Below are 21,471 nucleotides of genomic sequence, written 5' to 3'. Positions count from 1 at the left end.
GCCTCCACATTGACTCTGTACCGGTACCACCCTGTAAATAGCCTCCACATTGACTCTGTACCGGTACCACCCTGTATATAGCCTCCACATTGACTCTGTACCGGTACCACCCTGTATATAGCCTCCACATTGACTCTGTACCGGTACCACCCTGTATATAGCCTCCACATTGACTCTGTACCGGTACCACCCTGTATATAGTCTCGCTACTGTTATTATATTGTTGCTTTTATTAGTTATTTTTCTTCTTTTTTTTTCTTCTTTTTTCTTAAATTTTTTTACTTCAGTTTGTTTTAATAAATATTTTCTTAACATACATTTTTCTTAAAACTGCATTGTTGGTCAAGGGCTTGTAAGTAAGCATTTCATGGTAATGTGTACCTACACCTGTTGTATTCATTGCATGTTTACAAATACATTTGGATTTGATTTGACTATAGTATTTGTCTTTGTCTTTTTATCTATTAATAAATGGAAGAAGAATAACAATTTACTTGAATTGTATAGAAAGAACGCACCCTCACTTCCTGCACGTGTGGACTGGAGCCGGAAATTGTTCACCAAATCAGACTATTTGTAGTCGTGTTGTTGCCGTGACTGCTGTGTCACGCTGCTCCGCTCTGGCAGATAGCAGCCTGAAGGGACCAGAGAGAGAGAGAGACAGAAACGGACGCGTTTGGTGGAGAGTCAACGAAATGAGGGAAGAGAGGGAAGATTAAGAATTAGAGGTGGGGATAGATGAAAAGGATTGAAGGTCCGTGTAAAAAGGAGAAGATTGAGCTGAGGACCCTTGACATTTCTCCTCTTTTCTCTTCCGAGTTTAAACAATGCTCTCTCTACCTGAAATAACAGAAGCATGCGTATGGAGCGCGTCTCTCCAGGTGCGGATATCGAGCCAAATGAATGACGGGACGGAATAACGGGTTTTTACGCACCAGGACCGACGTGGGTTCGTTAGCAACAATGTGGTGTATCAACTGTGCCTCAGACAAGACTCCCGTTATTCTAAATAACAACAAGCTTATATACTGGTAAGGGCGCGTTTGTGTTGTATTATAGATTGATGTTTTATCAAAGATTATGCGGCAATAATTGTTATTCGCCAGTAAAAAAAACAAAAGAAAACAACAACAACAGATTATTACATTCCATAGCATTGCATATATTTGTATTTTCCAAACGGGTACATGATTGTGATATGCTTAATGAATTAAATGTTTAACGTAAATGATAGTATTGACAGTTAGTTGGTCAATATGGTGTTTGTTGACTGCAACAGAAAACGGCTTTGTTATTGAACTGCTGTTAGATGTGCTGCCTCAAATGTCGACCCCCATTCTGTACAGTAACATTAGCCCAGAGCAGACCCCATTCTGTACAGTAACATTAGCCTAGAGCAGACCCCATTCTGTACAGTAACATTAGCCTTCAGCAGACCCCCATTCTGTACAGTAACATTATCCTACAGCAGACTCCATTCTGTACAGTAACAGCCTTCAGCAGACCCCGATTCTGTACAGTAACATTATCCTACAGCAGACTCCATTCTGTACAGTAACATTAGCCCAGAGCAGACCCCGTTCTGTACAGTAACATTATCCTACAGCAGACCCCATTCTGTACAGTAATATTATCCTACAGCAGACCCCGTTCTGTACAGTAACATTATCCTACAGCAGACCCCTATTCTGTACAGTAACATTAGCCTACAGCAGAACCCATTCTGTACAGTAACATTAGCCTACAGCAGACCCCTATTCTGTACAGTAACATTATCCTACAGCAGACCCCGTTCTGTACAGTAACATTATTCTACAGCAGACCCCTATTCTGTACAGTAACATTAGCCTACAGCAGACCCCATTCTGTACAGTAACATTAGCCTACAGCAGACCCCTATTCTGTACAGTAACATTATCCTACAGCAGACCCCATTCTGTACAGTAACATTATCCTACAGCAGACTCCATTCTGTACAGTAACATTAGCCTACAGCAGACCCCTATTCTGTACAGTAACATTAGCCTACAGCAGATCCCATTCTGTACAGTAACATTATCCTACAGCAGACCCCATTCTGTACAGTAACATTATCCTACAGCAGATCCCATTCTGTACAGTAACATTAGCCCAGAGCGGCGCCATTCTGTACAGTAACATTAGCCTACAGTAGAGCAGCCTACAGTAACATTAACCTACAGCAGAGCAGGTTACAGTAACATTAGCCTACAGTAGAGCAGGATACAGTAACATTAGCCTACAGCAGAGCAGGCTACACTAACATTAGCCCAGAGCAGGATACAGTAACATTAGCCTACAGTAGAGCAGGATACAGTAACATTAGCCTACAGCAGAGCAGGCTACGGTAACATTAGCCTACAGCAGAGCAGGCTACAGTAACATTAGCCTACAGTAGAGCAGGCTACAGTAACATTAGCCTACAGTAGAGCAGGCTACAGTAACATTAGCCTAGAGCAGAGCAGGCTACAGTAACATTAGCCTACAGCAGAGCAGGCTACAGTAACATTAGCCTACAGCAGAGCAGGCTACAGTAACATTAGCCTACAGCAGAGCAGGATACAGTAACATTAGCCTACAGTAGAGCAGGCTACAGTAACATTAGCCTACAGCAGAGCAGGCTACAGTAACATTAGCCTACAGTAGAGCAGGCTACAGTAACATTATCCTACAGCAGAGCAGGATACAGTAACATTAGCCTACAGCAGAGCAGGATACAGTAACATTAGCCTACAGTAGAGCAGGCTACAGTAACATTAGCCTACAGCAGAGCAGGCTACAGTAACACTAGCCTACAGCAGAGCAGGGTACAGTAACATTAGCCTACAGTAGAGCAGGATACAGTAACATTAGCCTACAGCAGAGCAGGCTACAGTAACATTAGCCTACAGTAGAGCAGGCTACAGTAACATTATCCTACAGCAGAGCAGGATACAGTAACATTAGCCTACAGCAGAGCAGGATACAGTAACATTAGCCTACAGTAGAGCAGGCTACAGTAACATTAGCCTACAGCAGAGCAGGCTACAGTAACATTAGCCTACAGCAGAGCAGGATACAGTAACATTAGCCTACAGTAGAGCAGGCTACAGTTTTGTGAGTTGGAATATGCCCTCTTTAACTCCCTCTCTCAGGTAGGATAACAGTTGGGGAGATAGGAGACCGACCTCTAACGTTTAAAACAGGATGCATTGGTTTCTGTGTTAATCTTTTACTTGTCTACAAATCGACAGCTTCCACACGTTCATTTTATGTCAAATACCACTTGTGTGGTGGACCTAAAACATTACAGGGTGAATCAGGTGATAAAATGTCTCTGATATATGGAGGTGAAGATATTGTTTATTAAAGTACAATTGTTATAACAATACTATATCCTAAAATAATGACTATCTAGTAGAGAGAGAGTGTGTGTGTGTGTGTGTGTGTGTGTGTGTGTGTGTGTGTGTGTGTGTGTGTGTGTGTGTGTGTGTGTGTGTGTGTGTGTGTGTGTGTGTGTCCTTCACAAACAACCGTTTTAGTCTACCATATAAAGGAAAAAAAATCATTATCCCAATGAGTTGTCACATCTACTGTGTGTGTGTGTGTGTCAAAATGAGAGGGTGAACTCATGAAGAGATGTCAACTCTATTTTATAAGCAGTAGTGAGTAACAGCCATGTGCTCACTTTTTTTTTTAACTACACCAGCAGGCCCAGACCTCAAATACCCTTTTGTAAAGTGTGTGTGTGTGTGTGTCTGTGTGATGTCTCTCGTACTTAAATAATTGGTTTATAGATTTGCACTGACCTATCAGAGAGAGTCAATCCTTTAAAACAGACCTCAGATCAACGATCCTCTTTCTTTCTCACCTTGCCTGCCTTGCCTCAAAAAAGGCTGGTTACGGGGGTCCAAATCACTAAGGACTTAAAACTGTCCACTAAAAGGCGCTACAGCATCTCTTCCCCCCTCAGGAGGCTGAAAAGTTTTGCATTGGCCCTCAAATCCTCAAAAATTTCTCCAGCTACACGTCTGAGACGATCTTAATTGGCTGCATCACTGACTGGTATGGTAACAGGACCGCCCTCGATCGCATGGCATTACAGAAGGTGGTGAGGACAGCCCAGTACCTCACTGGGGCCCGAGCTCCCTGACATCCAGGACCTCTATACCAGGCGGTGAGAAAAGAGATTCCAGCCACCCACAAAAGTTTTAAAAGAATAGAGACATTTCAAATCTTCTATTATTGTCTGTGTTCAGTGTTGTAACAATGAGCAAATAGCCTCTCTCTCTCTCTCTCTCTCTGTCTTTCTCTCTCTGTCTCTCCCTCTCTCTGTTTCTCTCTCTCTGTCTCTCTCTCTCTCTTTCTCTCTCGTGCTCTCTCTCTCTCTCTGTCTCTCTCTCTCTCTCTCTCTCTTTCTCTCTCTGTCTTTCTCTTGCTCTCTTTCTTTCTCTCCTCCTCCCACCAGCCTTGGCCACCTCCCTCCTCCCTCTGTTGTCCAATAGCCTCTTCTCTGAATGATCCTGATCCTGTCACCACTCTCTCTCTCTCTCTCTCTCTCTCTCTCTCTCTCTCTCTCTCTCTCTCTCTCTCTCTCTCCCTATCCCTCACCACCACTCTCTGTACTCAGATGTTAACCACTGTTTCCCCTAGAATAGTTTTACATTATTACAATCCCCTAGATTATTTTCCAAAATCCACACCCACATCCTCTACCCGCCCAAAAGCTTCAATTTAAAACTATTTAAAAGAGAAATATCATTCAGTGGCGCAAGTGTAACAGAGCTAGTGGGATGGGTCCTTCCCGCCTACATATTACTAGGGGAAGCACTGCTGTAAACTCATCTCAACCTCTCTCTATGGTGGCCAGTTTCAGCCACAGTTCTGTTGAATTGTGGTATGGTGTTGGGTTGCCACGTTATGGCATTGAATCTAGTTTGTCTACCAACTCGTCTCAGTAAGATGTTATGGATCGACGTGCCATGTTGAATCACATCTCTGAAACTCACTTAAATAATACCTTTGATGATACAGTGGGAGAAATACATGGTTATAAAATCTACAGAAAAGACAGAAATGCCAAAGGTGGAGGTGTTGTATTCAGAAACACATTCCTGTAAAGCTTAGAGGGGAAATCATGTTAAATACTGTCGAAGTAATATGGCTACAGGTTCATCTGCCTCACCTAAAGCCCATTCTGGTGGGAAGCTGCTATAGACCACCAAGTGCTAACGGTCAGTATCTGGATAATATGTGAAGTGCTTGACAATGTATGTAATATCAATAGAGGTATATTCTCTGGGTGATTTCAATATTGACTGGCTTTCATCAAGCTGCCCACTCAAGAGAAAACTTCATCCTGTAACCAGTGCCTGCAACCTGGTTCAGGTTATCAGTCAACCTACCAGGGTAGTTACAAACAGCACAGGAATTTAATCATCAACATGTATTGATCACATATTTACTAATGCTGCAGAAATGTGCTTGAAAGCAGTATTTTATTATATTTGTACCTTTTATTTAACTAGGCAAGTCAGTTACGAACAAACTCTTATTTTCAATGACGGCCTAGGAACAGTGGGTTAACTGCCTTGTTCAGGGACAGAACGACAGATTTTTACCTTGTCAGCTTCGTGGATTCGATCTTGCAACCTTCCGGTCCAACGCTCTAACCGCTAGGCTACCTGCCGCCCCCAGTATCCAGAACCATCGTATGTAGTGAGAATATAGTAGCCATATCTAGGAAAACCAAAGTTCCAAAGCCTGGGCCTAATATAGTGTATATGAGGTCATACAATATGTTTCGTAGTGATTCCTATGTTGTTGGTCTGTGGTGTGTAATGACGAGCAACTAGACGCACCAATTGACACTTGAAATTGCTTATTCCAGTTACTAATAAGCATGCACCCATTAAGAAAATGATTGTAAAACTGTTAAATCTCCGTGGATTGATGAGGAATTTAAAAAAAAAATGGTATGGTTGAGAGGGGGGCGAAAGATGGCAGGTCAGGCTGCACAACCGATTGGCAAACGCAGTGCAAATTGAGAACTCATGCGACTAAACTGAATAAAAATGAGAAGAAACTACACTATGAAATATAGATAAATTACATAAAGACTGATAGTAAAAATCTTTGAAGCACTTTCAATGAAATTTTGGGGAAACAAGGCAAACTCAGCTCCATCATTCATTGAATCAGATGGCTCATTCATCACAAAACCCACTGATATTACCAACTACTTTGATGACTTTTTAATTGGCAAGATTAGCAAACTTAGGCATGACATGCCAGCAACAAACGCTGACCCTACACATCCAAGTATATCGGACCAAATTATGAAATACAAGCATTGTAATTTTGAATTCTGTAAAGTGAGTGTGGAAGAGGGAAGCAAAAGTTATTTCCCTACCTAAGAATAGTAAAGCCCCCTTTTACTGGCTCAAATAGTCGAACAATCAGCTTGTTACCAACCCTTTTGGAAAAATTTGGATTTTGACCAGATACAATGCTATTTTACTGTAAACAAATTGACAGACTTTCAGCACGCTTAAGGACATTCGACAAGCACGGCACTTACTTAAATGACTGATGATTGGCTGAGACAAATTGATGATAAAAAATATTATGGGAGCTGTTTTACTTCAGTGCAGCTTTTGACATTATCGATCATAGTCTGCTGCTGGAAAAATGTATGTGTTATGGCTTTACACCCCCTGCTATATTGCGGATAAAGAGTTACCTGTCTAACAGAACACAGAGGGTGGTCCCGTGTGGCTCAGTTGGTAGAGCATGGTGTTTGCAACGCCAGGGTTGTGGGTTCGATTCCCACAGGGGACCAGTATGGGGGAAAAAATGTATGAAATGTATCCATTCACTACTGTAAGTCGCTCTGGATAAGAGCGTCTGCTAAATGACTAAAATGTAAAATGTAAATGTGTTCTTTAATTGAAGCCTCTCCTACAAAATCCAGATAGAATCTGGTATTCCCCAGGGCAGCTGTCCAGGCCTCTTACTTTTAAAAATATTTACGATTGACATGCCACTGGCTTTGCAATACTTATCAAAGAGTTGCAATTAGTTTCAGAGTGTGTGGCAAGGAATAAGTTAGTTTGAAATATTTGTAATACTAAGATCATTGTATTTGGGACAAATCATTCACTAAACCCTAAACCTCAACTAAATCTTGTAATAAATAATGTGGAAATTGAGCAAGTTGAGGTGACTAAACTGCTTGGAGTAACCCTGGATTGTAAACTGTCATGGTCAAAACATGTTGATGCAACAGTAGGTAAGATGGGGTGAAGTCTGTCCTTAATAAAGTGTTACTCTGCTTTCTTAACAGCACTATCAACAGGGCAGGTCCTACAGGCCCTAGTTTCTACCTTAGCAACACTATCAACAAGGCAGGTCCTACAGGCCCTAGTTTCTACCTTCTTAACAACACTATCAACAAGGCAGGTCCTACAGGCCCTAGTTTTGCAGCACCTAGACTACTGTTCAGTCGTGTGGTCAGGTGTCACAAAGAGGGACCTCAGAAATTACAATTGTCTCAGAACAGGGCAGCATGGCTGGCCCTCAAATGTACACGGTGAGCTAGCATTAATAATATGCATGTAAATCTCTCATGGCTCAAAGTGGAGGAAAGATTGACTTCATCGTTACTTGTTTTTGTAAGAGGTGTTGACAAGCTGAAGGTACTGAGCTGTCTGTTTAAACTGCTGGTGCACAGCTCAGACACCCATGCATACCCCACAAGACATACCACCAGAGGTCTCTTCACAGTCCCCAAGTCCAGAACAGACTATGGGAGGCGCACAGTACTACATAGAGCCATGACTACATGGAACTCTATTCCACATCAAGTAACTGATGTAAGCAGTAGAATCAGATTTTAACGAAACTCATAAAAATTTACCTTATGGAACAGCGGGGACTGTGAAGAGACACACACACACACACACAGGCACAGACACACCCTTACACTTCCACATGATACTCTATACACATGTACACAAGATGTTTGTGTGGTAGTAGACCTGCCAGGACACACACAATGTGTTGTGAAAAGCAGTGGCGATTTTAGCATGAAAACGAGGTGAAATCATGATGACGGCAGTGATCTTCAGGTCGTAGATCTAGAGCTCTAGGCCAGAGTTCCCGATTTACAATTCCGAGTGGGATGAAAGTTCAAAACATATTTTCCCAGACGGAGCTTGTTATTTCTCCGAGTTCCCAGTTGTCTTGAACTCACAATGTCAGATTTCCCAGTTTCTGAGTTAACAGTTGTTTTGAGCTGAAATCATGCTGGATTGCTGGCCAATGTTGAATGTTTATCCTTTGAAGTTTGGAAAAGAGACCCTTAAACACAGACTTGTCCCACACACCCATTCCATTGAATAGCAGGCCAGTGATTGCTTTGCAATGCTTGCAGTTAGTCACTGATTCCTTCCAAATCACTTATTGTTGAATATGCAATTTCTAACTTGTTGTTTAATGTTTATATCGAATGGCCGATGAAAACTGATACGTTTTATCTATAATTTCTCTTCATTGTTTATCTTCATATGACAAGGATTAAAAAAGATTTGCCAGTAGATTGTCGCCTTGATTCATCAGGATGACTGCTAGCTTGCTAGCTAAGATTTTGAAAGAATGATGTTGACATGATCAGTCCAATCAAAGCTACTGTAGATATAACGTGATTTGACGATGGGCACTTCTAATGTAACTCTATGGCAGCACACAAGGGGCTTGAATTTTCGAGCTCTACCCTCAGATTTAGCAGTGACGTAGTGTCCCCATGAGTGACAGAGCACTGAGCCAATCACAGCGCAACTAGAAAACATTACCAACCCCTACGCTCTGTATTTTCCCGCTGGATGCCCCACCACCACAGAAAGCATTGAGCCAGGCTGAAACACCGGCATTTTGGAGCTGCCTTACATGCTGACCGGACTGCATGCGCGCATGTTGATTTTGTCCACCCACTCCAGACGTGATCAGGACACGCAGGTTGAAATATCAAAACAACTCCGAACCAAATAAATTAATTTGGGGACAGGTCGAAAAGTATTAAACATTCATGGCAATACCTAGCTAGCTTTGCTGTTGCTAGCTAATTTGTCCTGGGATTTAAACATTGGGTTGTTATTTTACCTGAAATGCACAAGGTCCTCTACTCTGACAATTAATCCACAGATAAAAGGGTAACGTTAAACCGAGTTCGTTTCTAGTCATCTCTCCTCCTCCTCCAGGCTTCTTTTTCTTCTTTGGACTTTATCTGGCGGTTGGCAACCAACTTTAAGGTGCATTACCACCACCAACTGGACTGGAGTGTTGACCTTAGTTCATCTTTCAATCACCCACGTGGGTATATACTCCTAAAAACCAATGAGGAGATGGGAGAGGCGGGACTTGCAGCGCATCAAGCATCACAAATAGAACCAAGTACGTAGACTCTGAGCAGTGTGGGTGCAAAGATTTAATAATGTGTATGTGTAAATTTATTTTGCGACGCGAGAGGTGTGGTCAGCTTGTTACTCAAGAAAGCAAAAAAGAGATCATGTTTCTTTGCGGCTTTATTAACTCAATTATTATTTTTAAAAATTACATTGTTTGCAAACTGATATGTGACATATAGTAATGCCAAAATAACATGCAAAACAGGCAACCCTGTTTTTTGGCAAAAAATGTTGGCCTCAAAACAGGTGGGGCTCTATAATGTCATGTAATATTTTAAATTGTATATAACTGTCTTAATATTGCTGGACCCCAAGAGGAGTAACCGCTGCCTTGGCAGGAACTAATGGGGATCCATAATAAACCCCATGAAGAGTAGCTGCTGCCTTGGCATCAACTAATGGGGATCCATAATAAACCCCAGGAAGAGTAGCTGCTGCTTTGGCAGGAACTAATGGGGATCCATAATAAACCCCAGGAAGAGTAGCTGCTGCCTTGACAGGAACTAATGGGGATCCATAATAAACCCCAGGAAGAGTAGCTGCTGCCTTGGCAGGAACTAATGGGGATCCATAATAAACCCCAGGAAGAGCAGCTGCTGCCTTGGCAGGAACTAATGGGGATCCATAATAAACCCCAGGAAGAGTAGCTGCTGCCTTGGCAGGAACTAATGGGGATCCATAATAAATACAAATACTGTCATGGAGTTCATTAAATATTTTCATCAAGATACTGATAAAACACACAGGTGCAAAATAAGGTGACTTACAAAGATGAAAAGGAACCGAGAGCAAGAAAGGGAGCGTGGGAGATGTAGTGTCCACAACTTGAAGAATTATTATGGAATCGGAAAAGACGCGTATCCTGATGATGTACTAACACACTAAAAGAAAGGAACGAGGTGGGTAGATAATAATTAAGTCTGTCATTGTAGCAAGATATTTATAAACAAAAAAATCTGATCAAACCGTTTTGGGAATTTCTCTTCTGTTATCTATACAATAGGCCATAATTGATTTTGAGACAATAGGGCCTGGCATATTCCCACGTTCAAGAAGATTTCCGTTTTGATTCGGGTCATTTCGCCTAAAAACCTTTAGGCCAACCTATAGAAAAATTTGACAACAACTCTGCATCTCTGCCCAGCCTGGATAGAGTGGCCTGAAGGGTGTTTATCATCCCCAGTGGCTCTGCAAGGACAGGATATTCTCTGCTGCTGGCCAGCTCTCCAGGTACCATCACATGAGTCTGAAGCCCCAGACTGGCCATCTTTCCAGGTACCATCACATGAGTCTGAAGCCCCAGACTGGCCGTCTCTCCAGGTACCATCACGAGTCTGAAGACACTGGCCGTCTCTCCAGGTACCATCACATGAGTCTGAAGCCCCAGAGTGGCCAAACTCCTGTTTCTAAAAATCTATAAAAAAGAATGTAATGAAAGACCCTAATAAGGCCTTTTTTGTTTAATTTGTATTTAATTCTATGTAAGTCACAGCCTATATGCACAACATATAGACTATAATGATTTAATCCAAGTAAATGTTGTTTAAATGCTGAGAGCTTTATGTCCCTAACAGCCTATTGTGTCTCACTCCCTAATGCTTCACAATGTATTTCTTTGTAGACTACAGCCTTGAAACAACTGAAATAATATAGCCTAAATAATTCATTTAGTTTCTTCTTAGACTCCCTGTCTGTCTCCTACCTATTCAGAGTGTTAATATGCTGTTTAATATGACATGTATCCTATTCAGAGTGTTAATATGCTGTTTACTATGCCATGTATCCTATTCAGAGTGTTAATATGACATGTATCCTATTCAGAGTGTTAAAATGCTGTTTAATATGACATGTATCCTATTCAGAGTGTTAATATGACATGTATCCTATTCAGAGTGTTAATATGCTGTTTAATATTCCATGTATCCTATTCAGGGTGTTAATATGCTGTTTACTATGACATGTATCCTATTCAGAGTGTTAATATGCTGTTTAATATGACATGTATCCTATTCAGAGTGTTAATATGACATGTATCCTATTCAGAGTGTTAATATGCTGTTTAATATGACATGTATCCTATTCAGAGTGTTAATGTGCTGTTTAATATGACATGTAGCCTATTCAGAGTGTTAATATGACATGTAGTCTATTCAGAGTGTTAATATGCTGTTTAATATGACATGCTGACATGTATCCTATTCAGAGTGTTAATATGCTGTTTAATATTACATGTATCCTATTCAGAGTGTTAATATGCTGTTTAATATGACATGTAGTCTATTCAGAGTGTTAATATGCTGTTTAATATTACATGTATCCTATTCAGAGTGTTAATATGCTGTTTAATATGACATGTAGCCTATTTGAAATGATGAGCTCTTCTTACATTCACCATTTCATGTTTCTTCAAATTCTTTTCATTCAAATCAAATGGTTTGGTTTCAATACTTCATAACCAAATGGCAGGTCCAGATAGTCACAAAAGTAGATGGGGTTTTGGTTAAATTGTGATTTTAAAGAATGGAGTGAATTTGCAGCGCCATTTTTTTTTTTTTCCAGAGCCGTTTTTAGCAGAGTTGTTGGAAAGGAAGTGCTGCCGGATTTCCAACCTCTCGACTCAGCATACTCTGGTTGCCACAAGAAAAGGGCACCTGGTGGAGCACAAACACCATTACAAATACAGCCTATATGTATCTGTTTATTTATCTTCCCTTTCATACTTCAACTATTTGCACATTGTTACAATACTGTACATTAGCCAATATTATAACGTTATTATTATTATTAACTATATTAATTATTAACATGTAATGTCATTTGAAATGTCACTATTCTTTTAAAACATTTGTGAGTGTAATGTATATTGATTGTTTATTTCACTTGCTTTGGCAATGTAAACATAAACTCAGCAAAAAAAAGGAAACGTCCCTTTTTCAGGACCCTGTCTTTCAAAGATAATTCGTAAAAATCCAAATAACTTCTTCATTGTAATGGGTTTAAACACTGTTTCCCCATGCTTGTTCAATGAACCATAAACTATTAATGAACATGCACCTGTGGAACGGTCGTTAAGACACGAACAGCTTAGAGACGGTAGGCAATTAAGGTCACAGTTATGAAAACTTAGGACACTAAAGAGGCCTTTCTACTGACTCTGAAAAACACCAAAAGAAAGATGCCCGAGGTCCCTGCTCAGCTGCGTGAACGTGCCTTAGGCATGCTGCAAGGAGGCATGAGGACTGCAGATGTGGCCAGGGCAATAAATTGCAATGTCCGTACAGTGAGACGCCTAAGACAGCGCTACAGGGAGACAGGACAGACAGCTGATTGTCCTCACAGTGGCAGACCAAGTGTATCAACACCTGCACAGGATCGGTACATCCGAACATCACACCTGCGGGACAGGTACAGGATGGCAACAACAACTGCCCGAGTTACACCAGGAACGCACAATCCCTCCATCAGTGCTCAGACTGTCCGCAATAGGCTGAGAGAGGCTGGACTGAGGGCTTGTAGGCCTGTTGTTATGCAGGTCCTCACCAGACATCACCGGCAACAATGTCGCCTATGGGCACAAACCCACCGTCGCTGGACCAGACAGGACTGGCAAAAGTGCTCTTCACTGACGAGATGCGGTCTTCTCACCAGGGGTGATGGTCTGATTCGCGTTTATCATCGAAGGAATGAGCGTTACACCGAGGCCTGTACTCTGGAGCGGGATCGATTTGGAGGTGGAGGGTCCATCATGGTCTGGGGCGATGTGTCACAGCATCATCGGACCGAGCTTGTTGTCATTGCAAGCAATCTCAACGCTGTGCGTTACAGGGAAGACATCCTCCTCCCTCATGTGGTACCCTTCCTGCAGGCTCATCCTGACATGACCCTCCAGCATGACAATGCCACCAGCCATACTGCTTGTTCTGTGTGTGATTTCCTGCAAGACAGGAATGTCAGTGTTCTGCAATGGCCAGCGAAGAGCCCGGATGTCAATCCCATTGAGCTAGTCTGGGACCTGTTGGATTGGAGGGTGAGGGCTGGGGCCATTCCCCACAGAAATGTCCGGGAACTTGTAGGTGCCTTGGTGGAAGAGTGGGGTATCATCTCACAGCAAGAACTGGCAAATCTGGTGCAGTCCATGAGGAGGAGATGCACTGCAGTACTTAATGCAGCTGGTGGCCACACCAGATACTGACTGTTACTTTTGATTTTGACCCCCCCCCCCCCTTTGTTCAGGGACACATTATTCCATTTGTTAGTCACATATCTGTGGAACTTGTTCAGTTTATGTCTCAGTTGTTGAATCTTGTTATGTTCATACAAATATTTACACATGTTAAATTTACTGAAAATAAACGCAGTTGACAGTGAGAGGATGTTTCTTTTGTTTGCTGAGTTTATTTTTTTACCTGTCAATTAAGCCCATTGAATTGAATTGAGAGAGAGAGACAGAGAAGGAAGGAGATACAGAGAGAGAGAGAGAAGGAAGGAGATACAGAGAGAGAGAGAGCAACTCTCCAGTTGAATGAAATGCAGCCTGTGGCTATAACAGAGAGTGTTACAGAGGAATCTCTCTCTTTCTAATCACAGACTGTAGTGTACCAACCGGCAGCATTTGTTAGTGTGTGTGTGTGTGTGTGTGTGTGTTTGTCGACTGACTGACAGACTGACAGTGTTTCTCAAAAGGCTTCTCTCTCCTCAATAATAGTATGGGCTTGACTCCTCTTGACTTGTACGTACTGCAGGAGGAGTTGTCTCATACACAGCCAGACACACGACAATACCCAACGACCACTATCTCTCTGGGTAACTTACAGCTAGAGTCTAACTGATAGGGCAAATGTCCTCGTCAATCTGGTTCCACTCAAGGTTTCTTCCTTTTAGGGATTGTTTCCTTGCCGCAGTGCTGCTGCCTGCTCATTGGAGGACAACAGTAGGCTGGGTGGGTTACTGCAAAGCATTTTGATCATGAACAAAGTCATTAACATTTTTGCCCCCGCACCCAGGTGTAGGGTGATTAGGATATGTTACCATTACAGTGTAGAGTGATTAAGATATGTTACCATTACAGTGTAGAGTGATTAGGATATGTTACCATTACAATGGGATTAGGATTTGTTACCATTACAGTGCAGTGCGATTAGGATATGTTACCATTACAATGGGATTAGGATATGTTACCATTACAGTGCAGAGTGATTAGGATATGTTACCATTACAGTGTAGAGTGATTAGGATATGTTACCATCACAGGTGTAGGGTGATTAGGATATGTTACCATTATAGTGTAGAGTGATTAGGATATGTTACCATTACAGTGTAGAGTGATAAGGATTTGTTACCATTACAGTGTAGAGTGATTATGATATGTTACCATTACAGTGTAGAGTGATTAGGATATGTTACCATTACAATGGGATTAGGATATGTTACCATTACAGTGTAGAGTGATAAGGATATGTTACCATTACAGTGTAGAGTGATTAAGATATTTTACCATTACAGTACAGAGTGATTAGGATACGTTACCATTACAGTGTAGAGTGATTATGGTATTTTACCATTACAGTGTAGAGTGATTAGGATATGTTACCATTACAGTGTAGAGTGATTAGGATATGTTACCATTACAGTGTAGAGTGATTAGGATATGTTACCATTACAGTGTAGAGTGATTAGGATATGTTACCATTACAATGTGATTAGGATATGTTACCATTACAGTGTAGAGTGATTAGGATATGTTACCATTACAGTGTAGAGTGATTAGGATATTTTACCATTACAATGGGATTAGGATATGTTACCAATACATTGTGATTAGGATATGTTACCATTACAGTGTAGAGTGATTGTGATATGTTACCATTACAGTGTAGAGTGATTTAGGATATGTTACCATTACAGTGTGATTAGGATATGTTACCAATACATTGTGATTAGGATATGTTACCATTACAATGTAGAGTGATTGTGATATGTAACCATTACAGTGTAGAGTGATTGTGATATGTTACCATTACAGTGTAGAGTGATTAGGATATGTTACCATTACAGTGTAGAGTGATTAGGATACGTTACCATTACAGTGTAGAGTGATTAGGATATGTTACCATTACAGTGTAGAGTGATTAGGATACGTTACCAGTACAGTGTAGAGTGATTATGATATGTTACCATTACAGTGTGATTAGGATATGTTACCGTTACAGTGTAGAGTGATTAGGATATGTTACCATTACAGTGTAGAGTGATTATGATATGTTACCATGACAATGGGATTAGGATATGTTACCATTACAGTGTACAGTGATTAGGATATGTTACCATTACAGTGTACAGTCATTAGGATATGTTACCATTACAGTGTGATTCTGATATGTTACCATTACAGTGTAGAGTGATTATGGTATTTTACCATTACAGTGTAGAGTGATTAGGATATGTTACCATTACAGTGTAGAGTGATTAGGAAATGTTACCATTACAGTGTAGAGTGATTAGGATATGTTACCATTACAGTGTAGAGTGATTAGGATATGTTACCATTACAGTGTGATTAGGATATGTTACCATTACAGTGTAGAGTGATTAGGATATGTTACCATTACAGTGTAGAGTTATTAGGATATGTTACCATTACAGTGTAGAGTGATTATGATATTTTACCATTACAATGGGATTAGGATATGTTACCAATACATTGTGATTAGGATATGTTACCATTACAGTGTAGAGTGATTAGGATGTGTTACCATTACAGTGTAGAGTGATTATGATATGTTACCATGACAATGGGATTAGGATATGTTACCATTACAGTGTAGAGTGATTAGGATATGTTACCATTACAGTGTAGAGTGATTATGATATGTTACCATTACAGTGTAGAGTGATTAGGATATGTTACCATTACAATGGGATTAGGATATGTTACCATTACAGTGTGATTAGGATATGTTACCATTACAGTGTAGAGTGATTAGGATATGTTACCATTACAATGGGATTAGGATATGTTACCATTACAGTGTAGAGTGATAAGGATATGTTACCATTACAGTGTAGAGTGATTAGGATACGTTACCATTACAGTGTAGAGAGATAAGGATATGTTACCATTACAGTGTAGAGTGATTGTGATATGTTACCATTACAGTGTAGAGTGATTAGGATACATTACCATTACAGAGTGATTAGGATATGTTACCAGTACAGTGTAGAGTGATTAGGATATGTTACCATTACAGTGTAGAGTGATTAGGATACGTTACCATTACAGTGTAGAGTGATTAGTATACGTTACCATTACAGAGTGATTAGGATATGTTACCATTACAGTGTAGAGTGATTAGGATATGTTACCATTACAGTGTAGAGTGATTAGGATATATTACCATTACAGTGTGATTAGGATATGTTACCATTACAGTGTAGAGTGATTATGATATTTTACCATTACAGTGTAGAGTGATTAGGATATGTTACCATTACAGGTGTAGGGTGATTAGGATATGTTACCATTACAGTGTACAGTGATTAGGATATGTTACCATTACAGTGTACAGTGATTAGGATGTGTTACCATTACAGTGTAGAGTGATTATGATATGTTACCATTACAGTGTTTAGTGATTAGGATATGTTACCATTACAGTGTAGAGTGATTATGATATGTTACCATTACAGTGTAGAGTGATTAGGATATGTTACCATTACAGTGTAGAGTGATTAGGAAATGTAACCATTACAATGTGATTTGGATATTTTACCATTACAGTTTATAGTGATTAGGATATATTACCATTACAGTGTAGAGTGATTAGGATATTTTACGATTACGGTGTTGAGTGATTAGGATATGTTACCATTACAGTGTGATTAGGATATGTTACCATTACAGTGTAGAGTGATTAGGATATGTTACCATTACACTGTAGAGTGATTAGGATATGTTACCATTACAATGTGATTATGATATGTTACCATTACAGTCTAGAGTGATTAGGATATGTAACCATTACAGTGTGATTAGGATATGTTACCATTACAGTGTAGAATGATTATGATATGTTTCCATTACAGTGTAGCGTGATTAGGATATGTTACCATTACAGTGTAGAGTGATTAGGATACGTTACCATTACAGTGTGATTAGGATATGTTACCATTACAGTGTGATTAGGATATGTTACCATTACAGTGTAGAGTGATTAGGATATGTTACCATTACAGTGTGAATAGGATATGTTACCATTACAGTGTTGAGTGATTAGCATATGTTGCCATTACAGTTTAGAGTGATTAGGATACATTACCATGACAGTGCAGAGTGATTATGATATGTTACCTTTACAGTGTCATTAGGATATGTAACCATTATTGTGATTAGGATATGTTACCATTACAGTGTAGAGTGATTAGGATATGTTTCCATTACAGTGTGAATAGGATATGTTACAATTACAGTGTATAGTGATTAGGATATGTTACCATTACAGTGTAGAGTGGTTAGGATATGTTACCATTATAGGTGTAGGGTGATTAGGATATGTTACCATTACAGTGTAGAGTGATTAGGATATGTTACCATTACAGTGTAGAGTGATTAGGATATGTTACCATTACAATGGGATTAGGATATGTTACCATTACAGTGTAGAGTGATTAGGATATGTTACCATTACAGTGTACAGTGATTAGGATATGTTACAATTACAGTCTACAGTGATTAGGATATGTTACCATTACAGTGTAGAGTGATTAGGATATGTTACCATTACAGTGTAGAGTGATAAAGATATGTTACCATTACAGTGTACAGTGATTAGGAAATGTTACCATTATAGTGTAGAGTGATAAGGATATGTTACCATTACAGTGTAGAGTGATTAAGATATTTTACCATTACAGTACAGAGTGATTAGGATACGTTATCATTACAGTGTAGAGAGATAAGGATATGTTACCAGTACAGTGTAGAGTGATTAGGATATGTTACCATTACAGTGTAGAGTGATTAGGATACGTTACCATTACAGTGTAGAGTGATTAGGATACGTTACCATTACAGTGTAGAGTGATTAGTATACGTTACCATTACAGAGTGATTAGGATATGTTACCATTACAGTGTAGAGTGATTTGGATACGTTACCATTACAGTGTAGAGTGATTAGGATACATTACCATTACAGAGTGATTAGGATATGTTACCATTACAGAATGATTAGGATATGTTACCATTACAGTGTAGAGTGATTAGGATACGTTACCATTACAGTGTAGAGTGATTATGGTATTTTACCATTACAGTGTAGAGTGATTAGGATATGTTACCATTACAGTGTAGAGTGATTAGGAAATGTTACCATTACAGTGTAGAGTGATTAGGATATGTTACCATTACAGTGTAGAGTGATTAGGATATGTTACCATTACAGTGTGATTAGGATATGTTACCATTACAGTGTAGAGTGATTAGGATATGTTACCATTACAGTGTAGAGTTATTAGGATATGTTACCATTACAGTGTAGAGTGATTATGATATTTTACCATTACAATGGGATTAGGATATGTTACCAATACATTGTGATTAGGATATGTTACCATTACAGTGTAGAGTGATTAGGATGTGTTACCATTACAGTGTAGAGTGATTATGATATGTTACCATGACAATGGGATTAGGATATGTTACCATTACAGTGTAGAGTGATTAGGATATGTTACCATTACAGTGTAGAGTGATTAGGATATGTTACCATTACAGTGTAGAGTGATTAGGATATGTTACCATTACAATGGGATTAGGATATGTTACCATTACAGTGTAGAGTGATTATGATATGTTATCATTACAGTGTAGAGTGATTAGGATATGTTACCATTACAGTTAGAGTGAATTAGCTGATGTACGAAGGGCTATATAAAAATACATTTGATTTGATTTGAATTAGGATATTTTACGATTACGGTGTTGAGTGATTAGGATATGTTACCATTACAATGGGATTAGGATATTTGACTAATTGATCTTTTGACAGAATTGAGCTGCTTATGTTAACACAGCCTTAGAGGATTATTTGATGGTGTGGTTATGTCAGTTTGTGTAGTATGTGTGTGTGTGTCTCTCCCCCTCTCTTTCTTTCTCTCTCTTTCTCTCAATTCAGTACAATTTCATTTTAAGGGGCTTTACAAGCATTTCGCTTCACCCGCAATAACTTGCTAAATATGTGTTTGTGACCAATACAATTTTTTATTTATTTATTGTCATGGGAAACATATGTTTACATTGCAAAAGCAAGTGAAATAGATAATAAACAAAAGTGAAATAAACTATAAAAAATGTACAGTAAACATTACACTCACAAATGTTCCAAAAGAATAAAGACATTTCAAATGTCATATTATGTCTATAAACAGTGTTGTAACGATGTGCAAATAGTTAAAGTACAAAAGGGAAAATAAATAAACATAACTATGGGTTATATTTACAATGGTGTTTGTTCTTCACTGGTTGCCCTTTTCTTGTGGCAACAGGTCACAAATCTTGCTGCTGTGATGGAACACTGTGGTATTTCACCCAGTAGATATGGGAGTTTATCAATATAGAATTTGTTTTAACATTTGCATAAATATTCAGACCCTTTACTTTGTTGATGCACCTTTGGCAGTGATTACAGTCTCGAGTCTTCTTAGGTATGACGCTACAAGCTTGGCATACCTGTATTTGGGGAGTTTTTCCCATTCTTTTCCATACTTTGCGCCATTCATCTTTCCCTCAATCCTGTGTAGTCTCCCAGTCCCTGCCACTGAAAAACATCCCCACAGCATGATGCTGCCCTCCACCATGCTTCGCCGTAGGGATGGTGCCAGGTTTCCTCCAGATGTGACGCTTGGCATTTAGGCCAAAGAGTTCAATCTTGGTTTCATCAGGCCAGAGAATCTTGTTTCTCATGGTCTGAGAGTCGTTAGAGGCCTTTTGGAAACTCCAAGTGGGCTGTCATGTTCCTTTTCCAGAGGAGTGGCTTCCTTCTGGCCACACAACCATAAAGTCCTGATTGGTGGAGTGCTGCAGAGATTGTTGTTCTTGTAAAAGGTTCTCCCATCTCCACAGAGGAACTGGAGCTCTGTCAGAGTGACCATCAGGTCCTTGTTCACCTCCCTGACCAAGGCTCTTCCTCGATTGCTCAGTTTGACCGGGTGGCCAGCTCTAGGAAGAGTCTTGGTGGTTCCAAACTTCTTCCATTTGAGAATGATGGAGGTCACTGTGTTCTTAGAGACCTTCAATGCTGCAGAAATGTTTTGGTACCCTTCCCTAGATCTGTACCTCGACACGTCTTGGAGCTCTACAGGCAATTCCTTTGACCTCATGGCTTGGTTTTTGCTATGACATGCACTGTCAACTGTGGGACCTTAAAGTAAGATGGTGCCCGACAGATATGGCAGCTCTGCTTCTAGCACCTAAGAAACTTTTTTGTATTTTTTTTGCGTTATTTCTTACATTATTAGCCCAGAATTATTTTGTGCTATTGTGCTATACAGCCAGAATGAACTTTTGGATATCAGAGAAGCATTACGACCAGGAATACAGTACGTCTTTCCCCAGGGCAATTGAAGTTGTTCCATAGACTGCTCCAAAACACTGCCGGCGGTGAAGATGTATTCAGAGTGGACTTCTAGTCTGATTCAGAAGGCGTGCACACCATCCAACGCTTCCGAGTATGTTACTTGCTAATGTTCAGTCTCTGGATAATAAAGTAGACAAGCTCAGGGCGAGGATCTACTGTCCCCATCCATACAGCCAGATGGGTTCTCAGTACATTGCGCAGACAGGAATAAAGATTTTTCCGGGGAGAAGTAAGGTGGGGGTGTATTTTTCATAATTAACTATTCATGGTGTGATTGTGATAACATACAGAAATCCAAGTCCTTTCGTTCACCAAACCTTGAATACCTCACAATCAAATGCCGACTGTATTACCTCCCAAGAGAATTCTCTTCGGTCA

The 21,471-nt window shown here is 40.0% G+C and overlaps 1 protein-coding gene across 1 annotated transcript in view; it reads left to right on the top strand.

The window, feature by feature from the left end:
• Positions 1–589: 589 nt before the first annotated feature.
• Positions 590–21,471, top strand: part of LOC106594785 (IQ motif and SEC7 domain-containing protein 1) — a 148,510-nt gene continuing 127,628 nt past the window's right edge. Inside the window, exon 1 of the mRNA XM_045692827.2 lies at positions 590–1,031. Within this exon, the coding sequence (XP_045548783.2) occupies positions 904–1,031 (128 nt within the window). The 5' untranslated portion in view covers positions 590–903. The remainder of the gene's footprint in view (positions 1,032–21,471) is intronic.

The sequence above is a fragment of the Salmo salar genome, chromosome 13 (assembly GCF_965601325.2).
Source record: "Salmo salar chromosome 13, fSalSal1, whole genome shotgun sequence".
In the NCBI taxonomy this organism is placed as follows: domain Eukaryota; kingdom Metazoa; phylum Chordata; class Actinopteri; order Salmoniformes; family Salmonidae; genus Salmo; species Salmo salar.
Note: the sequence above shows the minus strand (reverse complement) of the source record. Positions and strands in the feature narration are given on the sequence as shown.